The following is a 15,626-nucleotide window of genomic DNA, read 5'->3' as shown; positions in this document are numbered from 1 at the left end:
CTGTCTAGGAGAAGGATTACAAAGGGGCTGGAGAGAGATGACATATCCCTGGCTGAGTTATTATGAGGCCTAGCCTAAGTCAATTTCTGTCAGTCTTGTTCCTTCTTGAGAGAGAACATGGAAAGTGTTGAAGACCATAATTTAGTAGCTGTGTACTACATATGCGTCTTCTGATTGCAGGCCTGTTTCTCGTATTTTCTTACAATTAGCTTACTTTACTCTCTTCAAAACCCAACAACAATTTGCAAGCTGTTCTAGAGGAGAATCTCTCCAGTAGAAGGGTCTTGCCTATGTTGATTCCCCCTCATTTGCTCATGGACTACTTTAGGAACTTCCTTTCAGTTTGTTTTCTCTGAAGAATTAATTTGTTTTTCTTCAAAAACACACCAGAACAGTGTAGAAATGTGTTCTTTTATCTTCCATTACTCTGAAGCAATAGCTGATGAAAGCAGCTGTTTGTGTGATGTGTTGAAGTTAATGGCTTCTGCTGTTTGTATCCCTTCTTGTGTGCTTTCCGGCAACCACTTCTGTGAAAGCTGTCATAATTTTCTTTGTTTCAAAGCATGTCTGAAGCAAAGCTTGCAAAACATGAAAGTATTCAAAAGTCCCTATTGGGGCAGGGGGGGAGGAAATCATAGCCAATTTTACCCTGAAGCTTGTATTCCTCTCAAAGAGAATGTAGTGTTTTTTAAGGAAGAATAGCTGGAGTGGTTTTTTGAGATTACTAGAAGAGAAACTATAGATTTGCCTATGTGATCTGGTTGTGAGATGAAGGGTTTTTCTGTTAGACCATGCTTTCTCCAGAACTCTGAGTCCAAATGAGGAATTCCAGGCCAAAAACTCTGTTTGAGAAAATGTTAGGTAATTGAGAAGCCTTTTAGATTAGGAAAAAACTTCAACTATATTGGAGCTTCTTAATTTTAAACGACAATTTTTACTGAATCAAAAGTTGATATGGAAGTTTACAGGAAGTGTCAGGTGACAGCACATCTTAGTTATTCTTTCCTCACTCTGTCCATTTCAATTCTTTGTTGCCTTCTCTTAGTCATATCTATCATGGATAGTAGTAATTTAAACTGGTAATTTTTCTCTTGAGTGATTGGCGATTGTCAGTATTTGCACTCACAATATATAACCATCTTTTTTTCACGTTTCTCCAGAATGTGCCAGGTACATGGCTGAAAGTGGCTGTTAGCATGCCCTTTATGTTTTAGATTATCATAGTTAATTTGGTTTTGATTATGAAGGGCAGTTAATTGCCTTTGGAAAGGTTGCTATCAGCATTTTCTTTTGCACTGCGTTGGGTTTTTTTCAATAACTATTTCTCTTTTTTACTTTCTTTATGGAGAAATTGAATCAGGTGGAACAGACTGGCTGGATGGGAAGGGAGTGCTTTTCCCACAGGGAGCACTGGAGCACATTCAGGTCAATGGAGAGGCTCTCAGAGGCTGCAGGGCGTGTAAGTCAGGCAAACCCAGAAAAGCAAGCTTGGGCAGGAACACAAGCCTGCTGTGAGAAGCAGGGAGCAGCAGACAGCTAGACTCAAGAGATTGCAGCTTTCAAGGAACCAAATAGGATTTTTATTTACTGCAACTCAGGAAGTCATTGACCTAATAGAAACAAAGGTGGGAAGCAAGGACCTATCTTTAAGGACGCAGGGCAGACTGTATGTACTGAACATCATTTTGGAGTCTCCTTCTGACAAATCTGCTTTTCCCAAAATTAGTTCCTTTCTTGCATGGTTTCAAAGGGTAACAAAGATCTCTGTGACTGAGGACTGTTACTTCAGGAGTCAGACTAGAAGCTTGGCTCTTCTGAGCACTTGCAGCTCTTGGTTGTTCTTGAACTTTCTCATTCTGAATTTGTCACCTTGAACCTCAGTTGTCTCAGGCTGTCATAGCTGTGCAGTGGTTGTGGGTGTCGTGCTCTGATCCAACAACTTCAGAAGGAAAGGGAACAAACTTTTCAATTTAAGGTTCTTCCTTACCTCCTAGCTAGTCACCTTTCTTAAGCAAGCAGTTGAAGTTTTTCACCTGTCAAAGACCGTTCCCCACTAGCAACTAGATTTTGTCTTCACCAGTAGATTTGATGCTCCCTTCATAAGAGGGAGAGCCTCCTTCCTTGTCATAGCTTAGCCCTGACTGGCAGCTAAGCCCCACACAGCTGCATACTCATTCCAACTTTGTGGGATGGGGACGAGAGGATCAGAAGAGTAAAAGTGAGAAAACTAATGAGTTGACGTACAGACAGTTTAATAGGTAAAACAAAAGCTGTGCATGTAAGCAGAGCAAAACAAGGAATTCATTCACTGCTTCCCATGGGCAGGCAGGTGTTCAACCATCTCCACGCAAGCAGGGTTCCATCGTGGTTAACAGTATACTTGGGAAGACAAATGCTATCGCTTTGAACATTCTCCACTTCTTTCAGCTGAGCACAATGCTATAGAGTATGGAATGACCCTGTGGTCTGTTGGGGTCAGCTGGCCTGACTGTGTCCCACTCCAGCTTCTTATGAACCCTCAGTCTCCTTTCTGGTGGAGTGGGGTGAGAAGCAGAGAAGTCCTTGGCTCTGTGTCAGCACTGCTCAGCAATAGCTAAAATATGCTTTTATTACTAACACTGTTTGCAGCACAGATCTAAAACATAGCCCTATACCATCTACTATGAAGAAAATAGTCAAAGAGGATAACCAAAAGCAGCACGTTCCTCCTCCATTGTTTTGTGGCATCAGAGACAGAAAGTTAATGTTGTGTGTGTGTCTTTCTTATCCAAGCTGCAGAATGCAAACATGTCCAAACATGAACATTAGCTGTACCTTTGGTCTTTTCATTGTTCTTTAAGTGTCTTGTAGTAAAATCTTCATCTGTTTGTTTATGCTCATTAGTTTGACTGGCTTGATAACAAGCTGTGTAGGTGTGGCCTAACCACGAAGGCAGGTCAACTCAAGCAAAGTTAGGGAAATGCTTCTATCCTTTTTATCTTTCTGGGCCTCCTCTCAGGCTTCTGTTAAGCATGCCTTTATTGCTGCAGCCTTAAAGACAGATGTTGGTTGCTCTTGTTCATGCAGCTGCTTGGGAATCTCCTGCTAGATGGTAGTTATTTGTGGAGTATTCTGCTTGGTGTCTTTTGGATGTGAATGAGTATATGAACAGCTGCATAAAGTGGAAGGGAGTGAACACTTCAGTACCTGTACCAGGTTTAACTGGTCCGCACTCAAACATGTTTACAAGACTGAGTTCTTCGTTTCCTCTTTCCCTGAGTTTCTGAAGCTTTTCAGGAGCTTTATGATCATGTGCTTGTGGTTGCACGTAGATATGCATACTTGTATGGGTGTTGCTAAAGCAAAGGGTTATTGGGTTTTCTCTGCATTGCTATATGAATACCTTCAGTGTGAATGGTGGCATGGATGATATATTTGGGATTGCGGTTAATGGAAAGATACTTCCCTTTTTTGTTACTTGTAAATACTTGCTCTAGGGAACAAAGATACAGTTGTATTATGCAATCGTAAATCTCTTTAGCTTGCACCATGTGTGAATAATGTTTTGGCAGGCAAAACTTTATAAGAAAATGTTACTTTCAGGCTTCTTACTCTCCTAGAATTCATGCCTAACAACGTTACTCACTTTACTCAGTGAATCTATGTCAATTCAGTGTCAAATTACCTCATCTTTACCAAGGAATGGAAAAGGAAGAGTTTTAACTGCATTGGTTTTTATCCAGCTTCTCAAAGAACTTGCTGTTTCAGAGTTCTGTGTAAATGGAAAGCATTAATTTCACCAGTCATCATTCACTGGTGTGTATATGCATATACAGTTCGACATTTATTTGGAAATTCCTGTCCATCCACTCCTAAGTATTGCTTGTGGAATCATGATACACACATGCTCCATTGAATTACACATTACAGTGTATCTATAAAATTGTTACTCACTTAACCACTTGTCCTTGTTATACTTTGCCTGTTGACATTCTAAGGGTTTTGGAAATAAGGAGTAGATTAAAATATTAGATCTTATAAAACGTTTTTCAAGAAATGAACAAGTACTTAAAAGGCATCTATATATTTTTATTTGTAAAAATCATCCCTCTAGATGGGACAAGTGAATATGGAGAGATGGGTCCTGAATATCACTTAAAAATCTTTCATTTGCAATAATTATAGGGTAGAATGACTCTCTTAGACCAGATTGAAACTTTGTGAAACCAAGATTAACACTCAAGGTGTTAGAACTTCAGGTTGAAATATTTGGGGACATACAAGGTTATGGGGTTTGGGAGGTGTTGTTTATACTAGAGAGATGTCTTCTTGAATTATGTAAATTAAAAATACTCAAAATTAAGACTTATTGCATGAGCAGGCTTTAATTTTTAATTAAGATGTAAATATGTTTTCTGCAGAGGCACAAGTGTGTAAAAATTTTCAGTTTGGGGAGCGAAAGCTATGTTTTCATTAATCTTTAAAACTAACTCTGGGCCGTTTACTGACTTCAGACAGTTGTCATCTCAAAATAAAATTGCTTTGATCTTGGCAGTGAAAGGATATTTGAGCTCCTAAGGCACTAGGAAAATATATTTTTAAAACTCATTTCTAACAAAACAAAACTACTAAAATGTTGATGATTACTTACCACTACTTCAACACATCTCTGGTTTTCCAGTTTTGTTCTGAATGATGAACATTTTTTTACTTCAGAATTAAATACTTCAGGCTGGAAGAAAGCCTGGATGAAGTATGCTTGTTATCTGGAGGTAGTAAGATACTTAACAAAAAGATGCTGACAAATCAGACTTATTTGGGTTTATTATGCTTCCATAAGTTTATTATGCTTCCAGTTATAAAGTGTGGATGCACTTTTCCAAGACAGGGGAGCACCTCCAAAGAGTTTTTTATTGTTGAATAGAAGCTGTGGTGATATGCTGCTAGTTTATCTCCTTTTTAATTTTTGTCTTTGGTCACCCTGAAACTGTTTGCTGTTGGCAGAGTAGTTGCAATTGTATTGTATTAATTATATTAATTGTATTGTTAATTATGGACTGATTTATTTTCAGATCTCAATAGAGAATGACTATCTAGGCCCCAGAAGAATTGAGAGTCTGCAAAAAGAAGATGCCGATTGGCAGAAAAAAGCCCACATGGCTGTGCTTTCTATTCAAGACCTTACAGTCAAATACTTCGAAATAACAGCTAAAACACAGAAAGGTAGTTATTTTCTGCCATCCTATCCATCACATAAAAGATCAAATTATTTAATGTATACCATGTTCTGCATCATACTGTGAATTATTTTTTTCATCTGTCTTCCATGAGGAAAATGCAGTTATTAACCCTGTTTGGTTTTTGTTCTGTGTCTAAATGAATCTTTCATCAGTAAGCCTTTTTAGAATATCATTAGAGTTGAGGAGAACAGAAATTTAGATAAAAAGTTCTACAGCCACTTTCTCAGTGACATTATATTAGCAGCACTGAATACTTGCAAAGGATTTAGGAAGCATAGATTCTGTTATCTGTATTGGATATGACCGACATCTATAGTGAATGTTTGTTATCTTTCATTTTATTTCTTTCTTCTGTCTCCCCTGCCTTTCAGTAATTTTTTTCATAGCTCTAAATATTAAGCAACAGCTCAGTTTAATTACTCAGTTGAAAGCTGCTCTTTTATTTAGAAGTCTTCATTGATATAGTCTGGGTGTTTTTGTCCTTAAAGAATGGCGTGGTTTTACTAAGTAGTTGGTGCAGTAAAACAGGGTCATATGACTTGCCACGTGCATCTATGCTTTCATCCTTGTAGCATTTTAACTTAAATAAGCAGTTTATCAGGGGAAACATACCTGAGGATGAGGTTTAATGTCACCTTTTTTAGTTGACTGCAGGCACCACTGTCAAGAGACTGCTGTCTACCCCTGCCTGCAGGTCTCTGATTCTTTCTTTGTCTTGATTATTGTGATTCTCAATCAGATAAGCAAGCTGTAGGAGAAAACCTTTTTTGACTGGTAGGTTTCGTGTCTTCTCCCTTCATGACTGTGTCAAGAGAAGCAGTCACTGCAAAATTACTCTTTTTGATGGCAACTCAATTTAAGGATAACGTGAAACTTCACCTTAATTTGAAAAAGTGACTGAACTGGTTAAAGCATATTGGAATTAATTTAATTAAGGCAAATTCTGAATGTATTAATCAGCTTTGCTCCTTTTCTAGTATGACAAAGGCAACAAATATAACACACTGTTAGTTGATAATTCACGAATACTTACTGGTTGTTTTGTTTATGTGCTTTTTTTTTTTTTATGTGCAGCAGTCAGGATTGTGGGAATAAACAGTGAAAAGTGAAATGCCTCTGGAGATTGTTTACAGACCTTTAGTGTACAGGTTGCTTACCTGTAATGTTTTAGGTTTTTCTTAGTCTCCTGCTGATCACAGGATGACCTTACATACCGAAATACTAACAGATGGCAGAAGAAAAACACATGAGTGTGTAAAAGTGTTTATTGTTACCTAACAGCAGCATGTAATATCTTGTGGGGATATAGCATGTGGGGACTCAATGCTAACCCTTTGATTCTGTGATTTTTGTGGTTTTTGCTTTGCAGAGCTAAGTGTACAGAATCATGTGGTTGTTCTATATCTTAACAATGGTGAAAATCTCTTGCATCAACCTAGAAATAGTGAATCTGAATTAGGCAAAGGACTGCTGCATTTTGAGTTAAAAGATGTTATTTAAATTTAGGTCAGTATTCTTATAGAATTACGTGAGTTTAAGCTGAAATTTTTGTTTTAAATTGTATTTTTTTTCACTCTTCAGATCTATTTAAACTTTTAACTGCACCATAAATGTCATTAAGGAAGGTTACAGAAGTGAGGAAAATTCGGTATGCATTTTAAGAGCATGTTGTACCATTAATGAGTTTTTTATGAAGTCAAGAATTTTGAGCCTGTGCCTCAAGTGTTTAGGTACTGTACGTTCATAATGGTCCATCTGCGGATAACAAAGATTGGAATTATAATGATAAAATTATCAACAAATAGCTAATTGCATTTTATGTGAATCCTAAGAGTACCTGCATCCTGGATTTTAACCTTAGTACTCTGTAGAATGACTACTCCCTGCTAAGAGAACTGTGTATGCTTTCAGGTACAAATGTACGCATTGTCTCTGCAGCAGAGTCAGTAGTGATCTGGAGAGTAGACAAGTAAGCCACCTGCCTCTTTTTCCCTTCTCTAGCTGTGTATGATCGAATGCGAGCAGATCAGAAAAAATTTGGTAAGGCAGCATGGGCAGCAGCAGTGGAACGTATGGAAAAACTTCAGTATGCCGTTTCTAAGGAGACTTTGCAATTGATGCGTGCTAAAGAAATCTGTTTGGAGCAGAAGAAACATGCACTGAAAGAGGAGGTAATTTTTCATGAAAATAAATAGAAAATAAAAACAGGCAGGGAAAAAAATGTTAGACAAATGATGTTGCAATGTAGATGTGGTGAGTTTTGTGCCGTTTACATATGTTTTCTGTTCACCGTTTCCTTGTTAGTCAACCAGAAATACTGTTTTTACTGTTAACGATTACAGCTTTCCACTGAGATGAGTGAAATGAAGAGAAGGGATAGGACAGAAATGTGCTGCTATGTAATCTTCACAGTTTAGCTCTCAGAGGCATGACCACCTTTTTGGAATAGTTCTGACATTCCAGATGGAAGGTGTCTGAACATTACTAAATATACAAATGACTAGCTGGTTGTGCTGCACTCACTTTCTCTGCTTATCTTGATTATTAAAGCAGTCTTCCTGAGGAAAGAGTGCGTGCATGAAACTTAGCAGAAAAAAAATCCACATTTTTTGGGTTTTATGGCTCTTCCTCAAAAGCAAAAATGTTACAAATCCTCTTTTTAAACTTTCTTATCAAATGGGTACTTGGTGTTAAGAACTTCGTCACACTAATGTTAGTGTGCATTCTGTTGAATCAGTTGCTTGTTTTAAGAGAACTTTACAAATGTTTCAGCAAAATTTGACTAAAATGGTGCCTATGTTAGGAAAAGGTTATCCAGAGAATTCACAGCTTTAGCACTCCATAGGCTAGTAGGTTTGTAAGCCTGATAGACTGTGTGCCTATTTTAGGAGCCTCTGTAGAAGAAAGCTTGGTCTGCAAGGAAGAGAGAGTACATGCAAGACCTAGAACACAAAAATAAGTTTACTGCATTTCAATGCTCTTTAGATTTAGAAATTCAAGAGGGTGTCTGGAAACCTTAATTTATCAGGTTGTTATCATCCTTAGCCAAGAGTTGATGAGACAATCCAGCAGTACTAATTGGACATAAGATATTGAATATGTTCACGTATTTAGAGTAACCATGCCTCATGTTTTCTGTAGTTCGTCTAATTTTTCTCCTAGTGTAGACTTTCTGTGAATTTTTGTTAAATGAGGTCTCACTCTGGTAGGTGGGTACTGTTTTGAAATGCAAAAGCATTAGAGGCTGTGTAGGAGACAGAGAAACAAGGAATGTCTGATGGACATGGTGCTTTCGGATGGTGTATTACAAGGCATAGAGAGCTCTAGGTCTAAACATGGTGATAGGGAGATATGAGGACCAGTTTCTGGTCTGAAACATCATCTTTTGTTTTGAAAATGTAAAAGCTTTAAGTATACAGAGTTGAATGTGAAAAAGTGGCTGGGAATACCGTCTTGGAGAAGAAGAGTTGCAGTCTTGTAAAGAAAATATTTGTAGAACTGAAATACCTTCTCTGGCAAACCATTTAGCTACTATATTCCAGAAGATAAAAACAGGATATTCCTTTAAAAATACTAAAATGCTCAAGAAACTAATATATCTGGACTTGAACTAAAAAAGAATGACAATGCGAAACTAAGATCAGATCTGACAGGTTATAAGGAACACTGATTATGTATTATGTAGCTAGGTAATCTGTCCAGGAGCCATACAGTAGTAATATCCCATTTCTGTTGCACCCGAAATCTGAATATAGTGGTGTTGTAACCCTAAAACAGAGAGCATCTGTAATGTATGCTGTATACAGGACTTAGATACTGTTGTCAGCTCCTTTATCAGGCAGACACCAGCACAGCTGAATGAAATAGCTGCTGTAAATTGATCAACAGGTACTTTTGAAGATGGTCTGTTCACATCTTTGTCTCTGTTCAGTATTTATAAAAATACTGTGGATTTAAATTTGGGAACATCTTTTTTTTTAAGGAAAAAAATGTGAAAGTTTGAGTCAATTTCACAGTTCACTGACAAACCATAATTGTTAGGTGTGGTCAAGTTTGAATGATACTGCCTTAGTTTAAAAACCAAACAAACACATCCCACCTCCCCCACCTCAAAACCCACCAAATTTTATTGCATTTTTACAACCTTAAAACCCATGAAAAGTGCTGAAATGCCAATACCCTGCTTGAACAATGAGCCTTATCCCTCTTATGTGCAGAACTTGGGGAGTTCAAGAGAATCAGGCTGCTTGAAAAGCAGCCTCTAATTCACTCCAAATACATTATCATTGTGTCATTTACTATTCTGGTAACAATTAGTAACTTAATATGGATGCAGAGTAATAAAGTGGCATAACAAGACATTTTGTGTAACACTAGACTAAAATATACACATAAAACATGATTGCAGGGTTTATGGTATTCACTTAAGAACTTCCTGAGCTTTTCAGACTAAATGATATGCAAAAGGTGCATTTAGTAAATACACAATATAGTAGAAGAAACTTTTAAAATAGGAGTTACAAGAATTGATTCACAGGTCTTCTGTCTAGTAGTGTTACAGGGAAATAAGCATAGTAAATGAAACTGTGTTTAACTGAACTGTGAAATCCCTGTCAATAGATAACGATGCAGGTGCTAAAAGGCACATGCCTAAAAAAAGGGGATTGGACAAATTTATTAATTTAATCCAGTAAGTCTATTTTGTTTAAAAGGCAGCACTGTGGCTTAAGCTGTGCTGCAAGCTATGCCAAAGGCTGGTGAAACATTTTAAGGAAGTATGTTTGCATGGCCTACCGTGTTTCATTTTCTTGGATATTTGCAGTTAGCCTTTTTCTGAAACAGGGTATTGAGTAAAATGGGTCGTTGGTTTAACTCAGTACAGATATCCTTTTAGTTTAGTATAAGCTGTATTTAAACGTGATAAATAAAACTGTGGGAACTCATTTGTGGCTGTTGATTGCAGGTATAGTTTTACGCCTTGGAGAAACCACCATAATGTAAAAACATACTAGCAAATATATTTAAAATGTTCGCTATGTCCTGTATTTTTACTAGGTAGACATCTCTTCATAATGATTGAATGTTTGCAGTATGAAACAGGACATCCATTATCTGAGGAAAAACTATCAGATACTCATTTTTTGAGCAGGTAGAGAACTTGGATGTGGCGCTAATTCTTCTGCATGTAGGTTGTAGAGCTGCATGAGTTCCCTCCAAAGTGAGACAGCACTTAAGATCCTCTTACATGTTGGTGTTTCTTAAATATTGTCTGAATGGCTAACTGTATTGAATAATTAAATCGTTTGACTGTATGAAAGAGAATGGTTGCAATTCACTTTGTTTGTGTCACTTTACTATGTCAAACATATAACACAAATAAGGACTAAAATATAAATATTTTGATCTATGTATTTATTCTCCTTTGAAGGACTCCAGAAACAATGAAACTCCTCAGTTTAGGTTGTCTTTACAGGAGGATTGGTACATATATTTATTCCCGTTACCACAACCTTTCACTTTTTTTACTCAGTTCAGCTTTAATGACAGTTTTTGCTGTACGTTTCTAGATGCCAATAGCAACATAACTTTTAGACTTTTTGGATTGACGGTAATAAAATTTTAATTTCATTATGTATTTTCAAAGGCTCAGGTAGTAGAGTAAAAGAGTGTGAGGGATCTTTCACACAGTGCGATGTATGACTTGTCACTTTGACAGTCACAAAGTGTAATACAATGCCATGGATTTTTTTTCATTGCCATATCAAAAAAAAGTCAGATAATTAAAATGTCTTGAAGTGCGTGGTTCTAACATTTTAACATGTTACATTTAGTTTACCAAACAGTATTTAGCTGTAATGGTAAATTCTGTGGCTTTGTTCACCTTATTATCCTGGAGTTGTATGTTTTTTGTTTGGTTGGTTGTTTTTTTCTGTTTTCATTTAGATGCAGAGCCTGAAAGGTGGTACAGAAGCCTTAGCCCATTTGGACCAATTGGAAGCTGATTATTATGATCTACAGCTTCAGTTATATGAAGTGCAGTTTGAGATCTTGAAATGTGAAGAGCTGCTGCTGACAGCACAACTTGAAAGCATCAGAAGACTGATGTCAGGTGCTTTATTTCTTTTCATTAATACATAATCCATGAAAGATAATTTTCTTCCTAAGAGTCTGCTTAAGCCTTTGTGAATGAAATGAGAACAAATTCGTTGCCATGTGAAAAGCTGCATCTTCTAGCATAGGTACTGTTAAATTAAAATTTACACCTGCTCATAAGGCATTGTGCATATACATACAGAAGTTTTGGTATGGTTCTCATTGCCTGTATTTGAAACTAAGCATATAGGATACTGCATTAAGTTTTGAAAACCTAAATTCGGGGAAGAGGAAATGTCTTAATTACTGGACTTATCTAACTAAAAATGTGCATTGGTATTACTAATTTCTTGGAAGTGATTGGTTTTCCAAAGGTATTTCTGCAAATTGGAGTCCCTCTGATAAATAACCTTGTATTGCTATCTCAGAGCAGTAATGCAAACCTTATGGTTGCTGAACCTAGTATATCTCATGTACTTTAAAACTATGGAAATGGTACAGGTAAATCTTACAGCATTTTTGAATCCAGTTCTACCCTTTAGACACTTCTTTGTTTGATGTTTGTAAGAGATTTGAAGCTGGATTTTACTGTGAGTTGCCTCTGGAAACGGAGAAAACACAGGTATCATGGATTCTTCTCAGCGTTACGTGTATCTTGCCCTTTAAGGCTTGTAATGGAAACAACTTTTAACTGCAAGTATGGAAAATGAGGATTGGAAACTCTGTAAATGACTTACAGAAATGTGGCAGCTTTGACTGGGTGGTTCTGTGAAGAGCTAGTTGGTGCTTTTGAGGTAGATAGATTTTGTACGTGGGAAATCAGGCATGTACTGAAGACATGATATGCTCTGTGTACTTACAGACTGAAAAAAATCCCCTGAATTGGAGACTAAGAAGGAAAGTGTATCAAAATCCTTTATCTTTGATGTAGTGATAGGCCCTCAGAGATTAAGCCTTCTGTAAAAACATCATAGGTCATTCTGACTTGTCAGTAATGTTTTCTCCAGAAATCTGAAAAAAGCCCCTAGCCCACAATCTGGTCCAAAATAAAACAAAATCCTTAATCAGCTGAACAACCACCTTTCTCCTTCCGTCATGTCAGCAAAATAGTTCATTGTTCTGGTTTCCTTTGCTGTTTTGAATTTTAGAAATATTGTTTAATAAGTCCAAAACTATCCCATAGGACAGACAATGAAAAGTACAGTTCTTAAATACATGGGGATTGTTCAAAGGATGAAATTACCTCTTCAGACTTTACTTATGTGAACAATTAATGTGAAGAATAGTGTTATGCTGAATATGCTGGCTACATATGTTTGAGACTGTTCAACACCAAGTCTGAATTAAAGCATCTAAAACATGTAGTGGTCTTTTAATATGTGTTGTTTCCTATGATGTCAAAAGAAGAGCATGGTGTGTTTCACCTTTTGTTACGCTTTACTATCAGTACACTTTAAAAATAAAGTAATATGGTTTTGATTTTACACATCTTTATGATTTGAAATTCATGTGTATAAGCCACGTAGAGGCTGTTGCTTTCCTTTTGTTTTTGACTGTATTGTCGCTGCAGAGATAGTTCAGAGATCTCTCAAAAGAATGTTTTAAGAGTGTGGTTTCAATTGACTGCTACTTGGTTCAAAGCTAGAAGAAAAACACCTTTGCAAATTCAGCACATTAGATCTGATAAGTATCAAGTGATAATGGATTGTCACATTATAACCAACAGTAGTGATTTTTACTGTCATTAAGCAAATACCTTCATTGAAATTCACAAGGTGAGACTTTACTAGGTTAGAAGTTATAAGGGTTTATCTTATCCATGCGAACTATTAGTACATTCTTTTTAAAATGGTTTTGTGGTGGATGAACGTGTATTTCCATCTTTAACTCTGCATAAAAGTGTCCTCAACCAAAATTTTCATGATAAAACTCACATGATAAAATGTAATCATTAGTCATTAATCTTGTTCTTACTTGGTGATATCTTAAAGGGAGTTTTAGTGACTTGGCAGGTTTTACGTATTGATGAAAACTTTACGGTAGTTATGTTTCTTAGACTGAGCACAAAAGTAAAGAATCTGTTGGGTATGTTTTTACTAGTTTGTATTTGAAGATTATTATATTACTATGCTTTCTTCTCTATCCCTGCTGTGGCTTCCACTGAGCTGAAATTAGCATGACTAATAATTTTGGTTGCAGCAGAGTCTGTACACACAACATGAAATGACAACAGCTTTTAAAATGGACAGTGTAACACTGCCCATTCCCAAATAATATAGTAGCTGAAGTAGGAGACATTACAGTCTTGCTGAAAGTAGTTGATGAAGTTGAAATAAAAAAGTTTGGTGGTGCTGTGAAATATACTTGACAGTCATGCCAACTGCATCTACCTGTTTCAGACAGCACTGTAATGCATATCCCTCTTGTTGTATTACACATATATCCTACTTCGCATGCCAGTGAAATAAAGAACAGGAGGTCTTTGCTGCTTCTTCATCCCAACATTCTACAAGGACTTATAATCATCACTCCTTCCTTCTTGGCAAGAGATGAGAAGACAGGTTCAAAGATGAGCCCAGTGTTATTCTGAATGCTTCACTCAGGAGGCTAAAAATCATGAGTGTTGATAAAACTATTAGTCATTACCTCCTTGCCAGGCCTGCAATGCTTTGAAGGATTGCCTTGAAGTTTCTTCCCTTCTTCCCAGAAGCGGTGATGGGGACATCAAAAACCTAAGAGAGGATTTTTAGTGTCTTGTTGTCTGATTCCCCTTACATGAAATTAACAGTTGGTTGTAACAGAGGAATCTCACGCCAGAGAATTCAGAAAGAGTCTGTCTATCCTGAGCTTCATGGTGAAGACAGAGGTAGTACACATCATGGGTCCCTTGTGTTAGTCAGGAGACCCAAAGTCATGCATGGGCATTTTGTTTTAGGCTACAGATGACAAGTGTACACTTAGAGCTGCATTTATGTTTTAATGCTTTGAGCTTGCCTGAATAGCAGGTTGAGCTGCATTGGTATTAATTTCTGTTCCTCATACAAACTTTAAAGCCCTACAGTGCTTTGCTGTTTAGTGCTTTTCCTCTTGGTTTTTGATCGTCCTCTGAAAGAGCTGTAGCATTCTTTTGCAACTCAGTGAGAGGGTGGTCGTTGAGAAAAATGAAATACTAATCAAATACCAACTGTTGATTTGATTTTTTTTTTCATTGCTGACATCTTTAAAACAGAGAAAAGAGATGAAGTGGTGTATTATGACACTTATGAAAGTATGGAAGCCATGCTTGAAAAAGAGGATATGGCAACATCTATACACTTGCAAAAAGAGGAGCTACAGAAGTTACAACAAAAAATCCGCCAACTGGAAGCAAGGCGCGGACGTATTTCAGCCAAGAAAGCCTACCTCAGAAATAAGAAGGTATTATTTAATTGCCTTTTTTAAAACATAATTAGCAAATTTAATAAAACTTCAAAAGATTTCATTTTAGATGCAACTTCCAAGTCTTCCAGAATTTTTGTGTATTGTATTTATTTACTCCTTGCTAAAAGTTGTTTTACAGAATACCAAATACAGTAGCATGTATTATTAAATTGATGCATTTAAGATTCAGTTTACCTTCTTCTAGCTTTAAAGGAACCTTTGAATACTTTGAAGTCAACAGATAAACTTGTTTCTATTAACTAATTAGAATACTTTCATGTGGGAAGTACTTGCTATAATGCATGTTTTTACAGAGAGAAGTTTTATATATGTTTGCAGAAGAGAATTCTATGGGTGTTTTCTCACTAGTGTCTTCTGTTTTCATTCATGTGCCTCATCCTTTTAAACTTAGGTCGTGTGTCTTTGATACTCTGTATTCAGTGGATATATATGAAATCCAGTCTATATTTTTAATTTGCAAGTCTAGCTGTGCTATTTAGATGACCGTTTTGAGAAAGCATTGTTATTAGCAAATATGCTCCACCCCATGCTTGTAATATAAGGCTAATGTCAGTTGAGGCCTCATTCTGGATTGGGATTGGTAGTTGGTTTTGGTTTTGTTTTCCCAGTCATGTTCCTTTATGTGGAAAACGACCCCTTTAGATAAAGAGTTCTAGCAGATTCTAGCCTGCATCAAGAACAGTGTGGCCAGCAGGAGCAGGGAAGTGATCCTTCCCCTGTACTCTGCATTGGTGAGGCCACACCTTGAGTATTGTGTTCAGCTCTGGGCCCCTCAGTTCAGGAAGGACATTGAGGTGCTGGAGCGGGTCCAGAGAAGAGCAACGAGGCTGGTGAAGGGACTTGAGCACAAGTCCTGTGAGGAGAGGCTGAGGG

General features: G+C 37.0%; 1 protein-coding gene across 1 annotated transcript in view; it reads left to right on the top strand.

Annotated features, from left to right (window-relative positions):
- JMY (junction mediating and regulatory protein, p53 cofactor) overlaps positions 1-15,626 on the top strand; it is a 66,577-nt gene that overhangs the window by 28,327 nt on the left and 22,624 nt on the right. Inside the window, exons 3-6 of the mRNA XM_027882538.1 lie at positions 5,052-5,202; positions 7,221-7,390; positions 11,163-11,328; positions 14,542-14,729. Of these exons, the coding sequence (XP_027738339.1) occupies positions 5,052-5,202; positions 7,221-7,390; positions 11,163-11,328; positions 14,542-14,729 (675 nt within the window). The remainder of the gene's footprint in view (positions 1-5,051; positions 5,203-7,220; positions 7,391-11,162; positions 11,329-14,541; positions 14,730-15,626) is intronic.

The sequence above is a fragment of the Empidonax traillii genome, unplaced genomic scaffold (assembly GCF_003031625.1).
Source record: "Empidonax traillii isolate 1590-97213 ecotype Southwest subspecies unplaced genomic scaffold, ASM303162v1 scaffold8:size5222938, whole genome shotgun sequence".
Classification (NCBI taxonomy): domain Eukaryota; kingdom Metazoa; phylum Chordata; class Aves; order Passeriformes; family Tyrannidae; genus Empidonax; species Empidonax traillii.
Note: the sequence above shows the minus strand (reverse complement) of the source record. Positions and strands in the feature narration are given on the sequence as shown.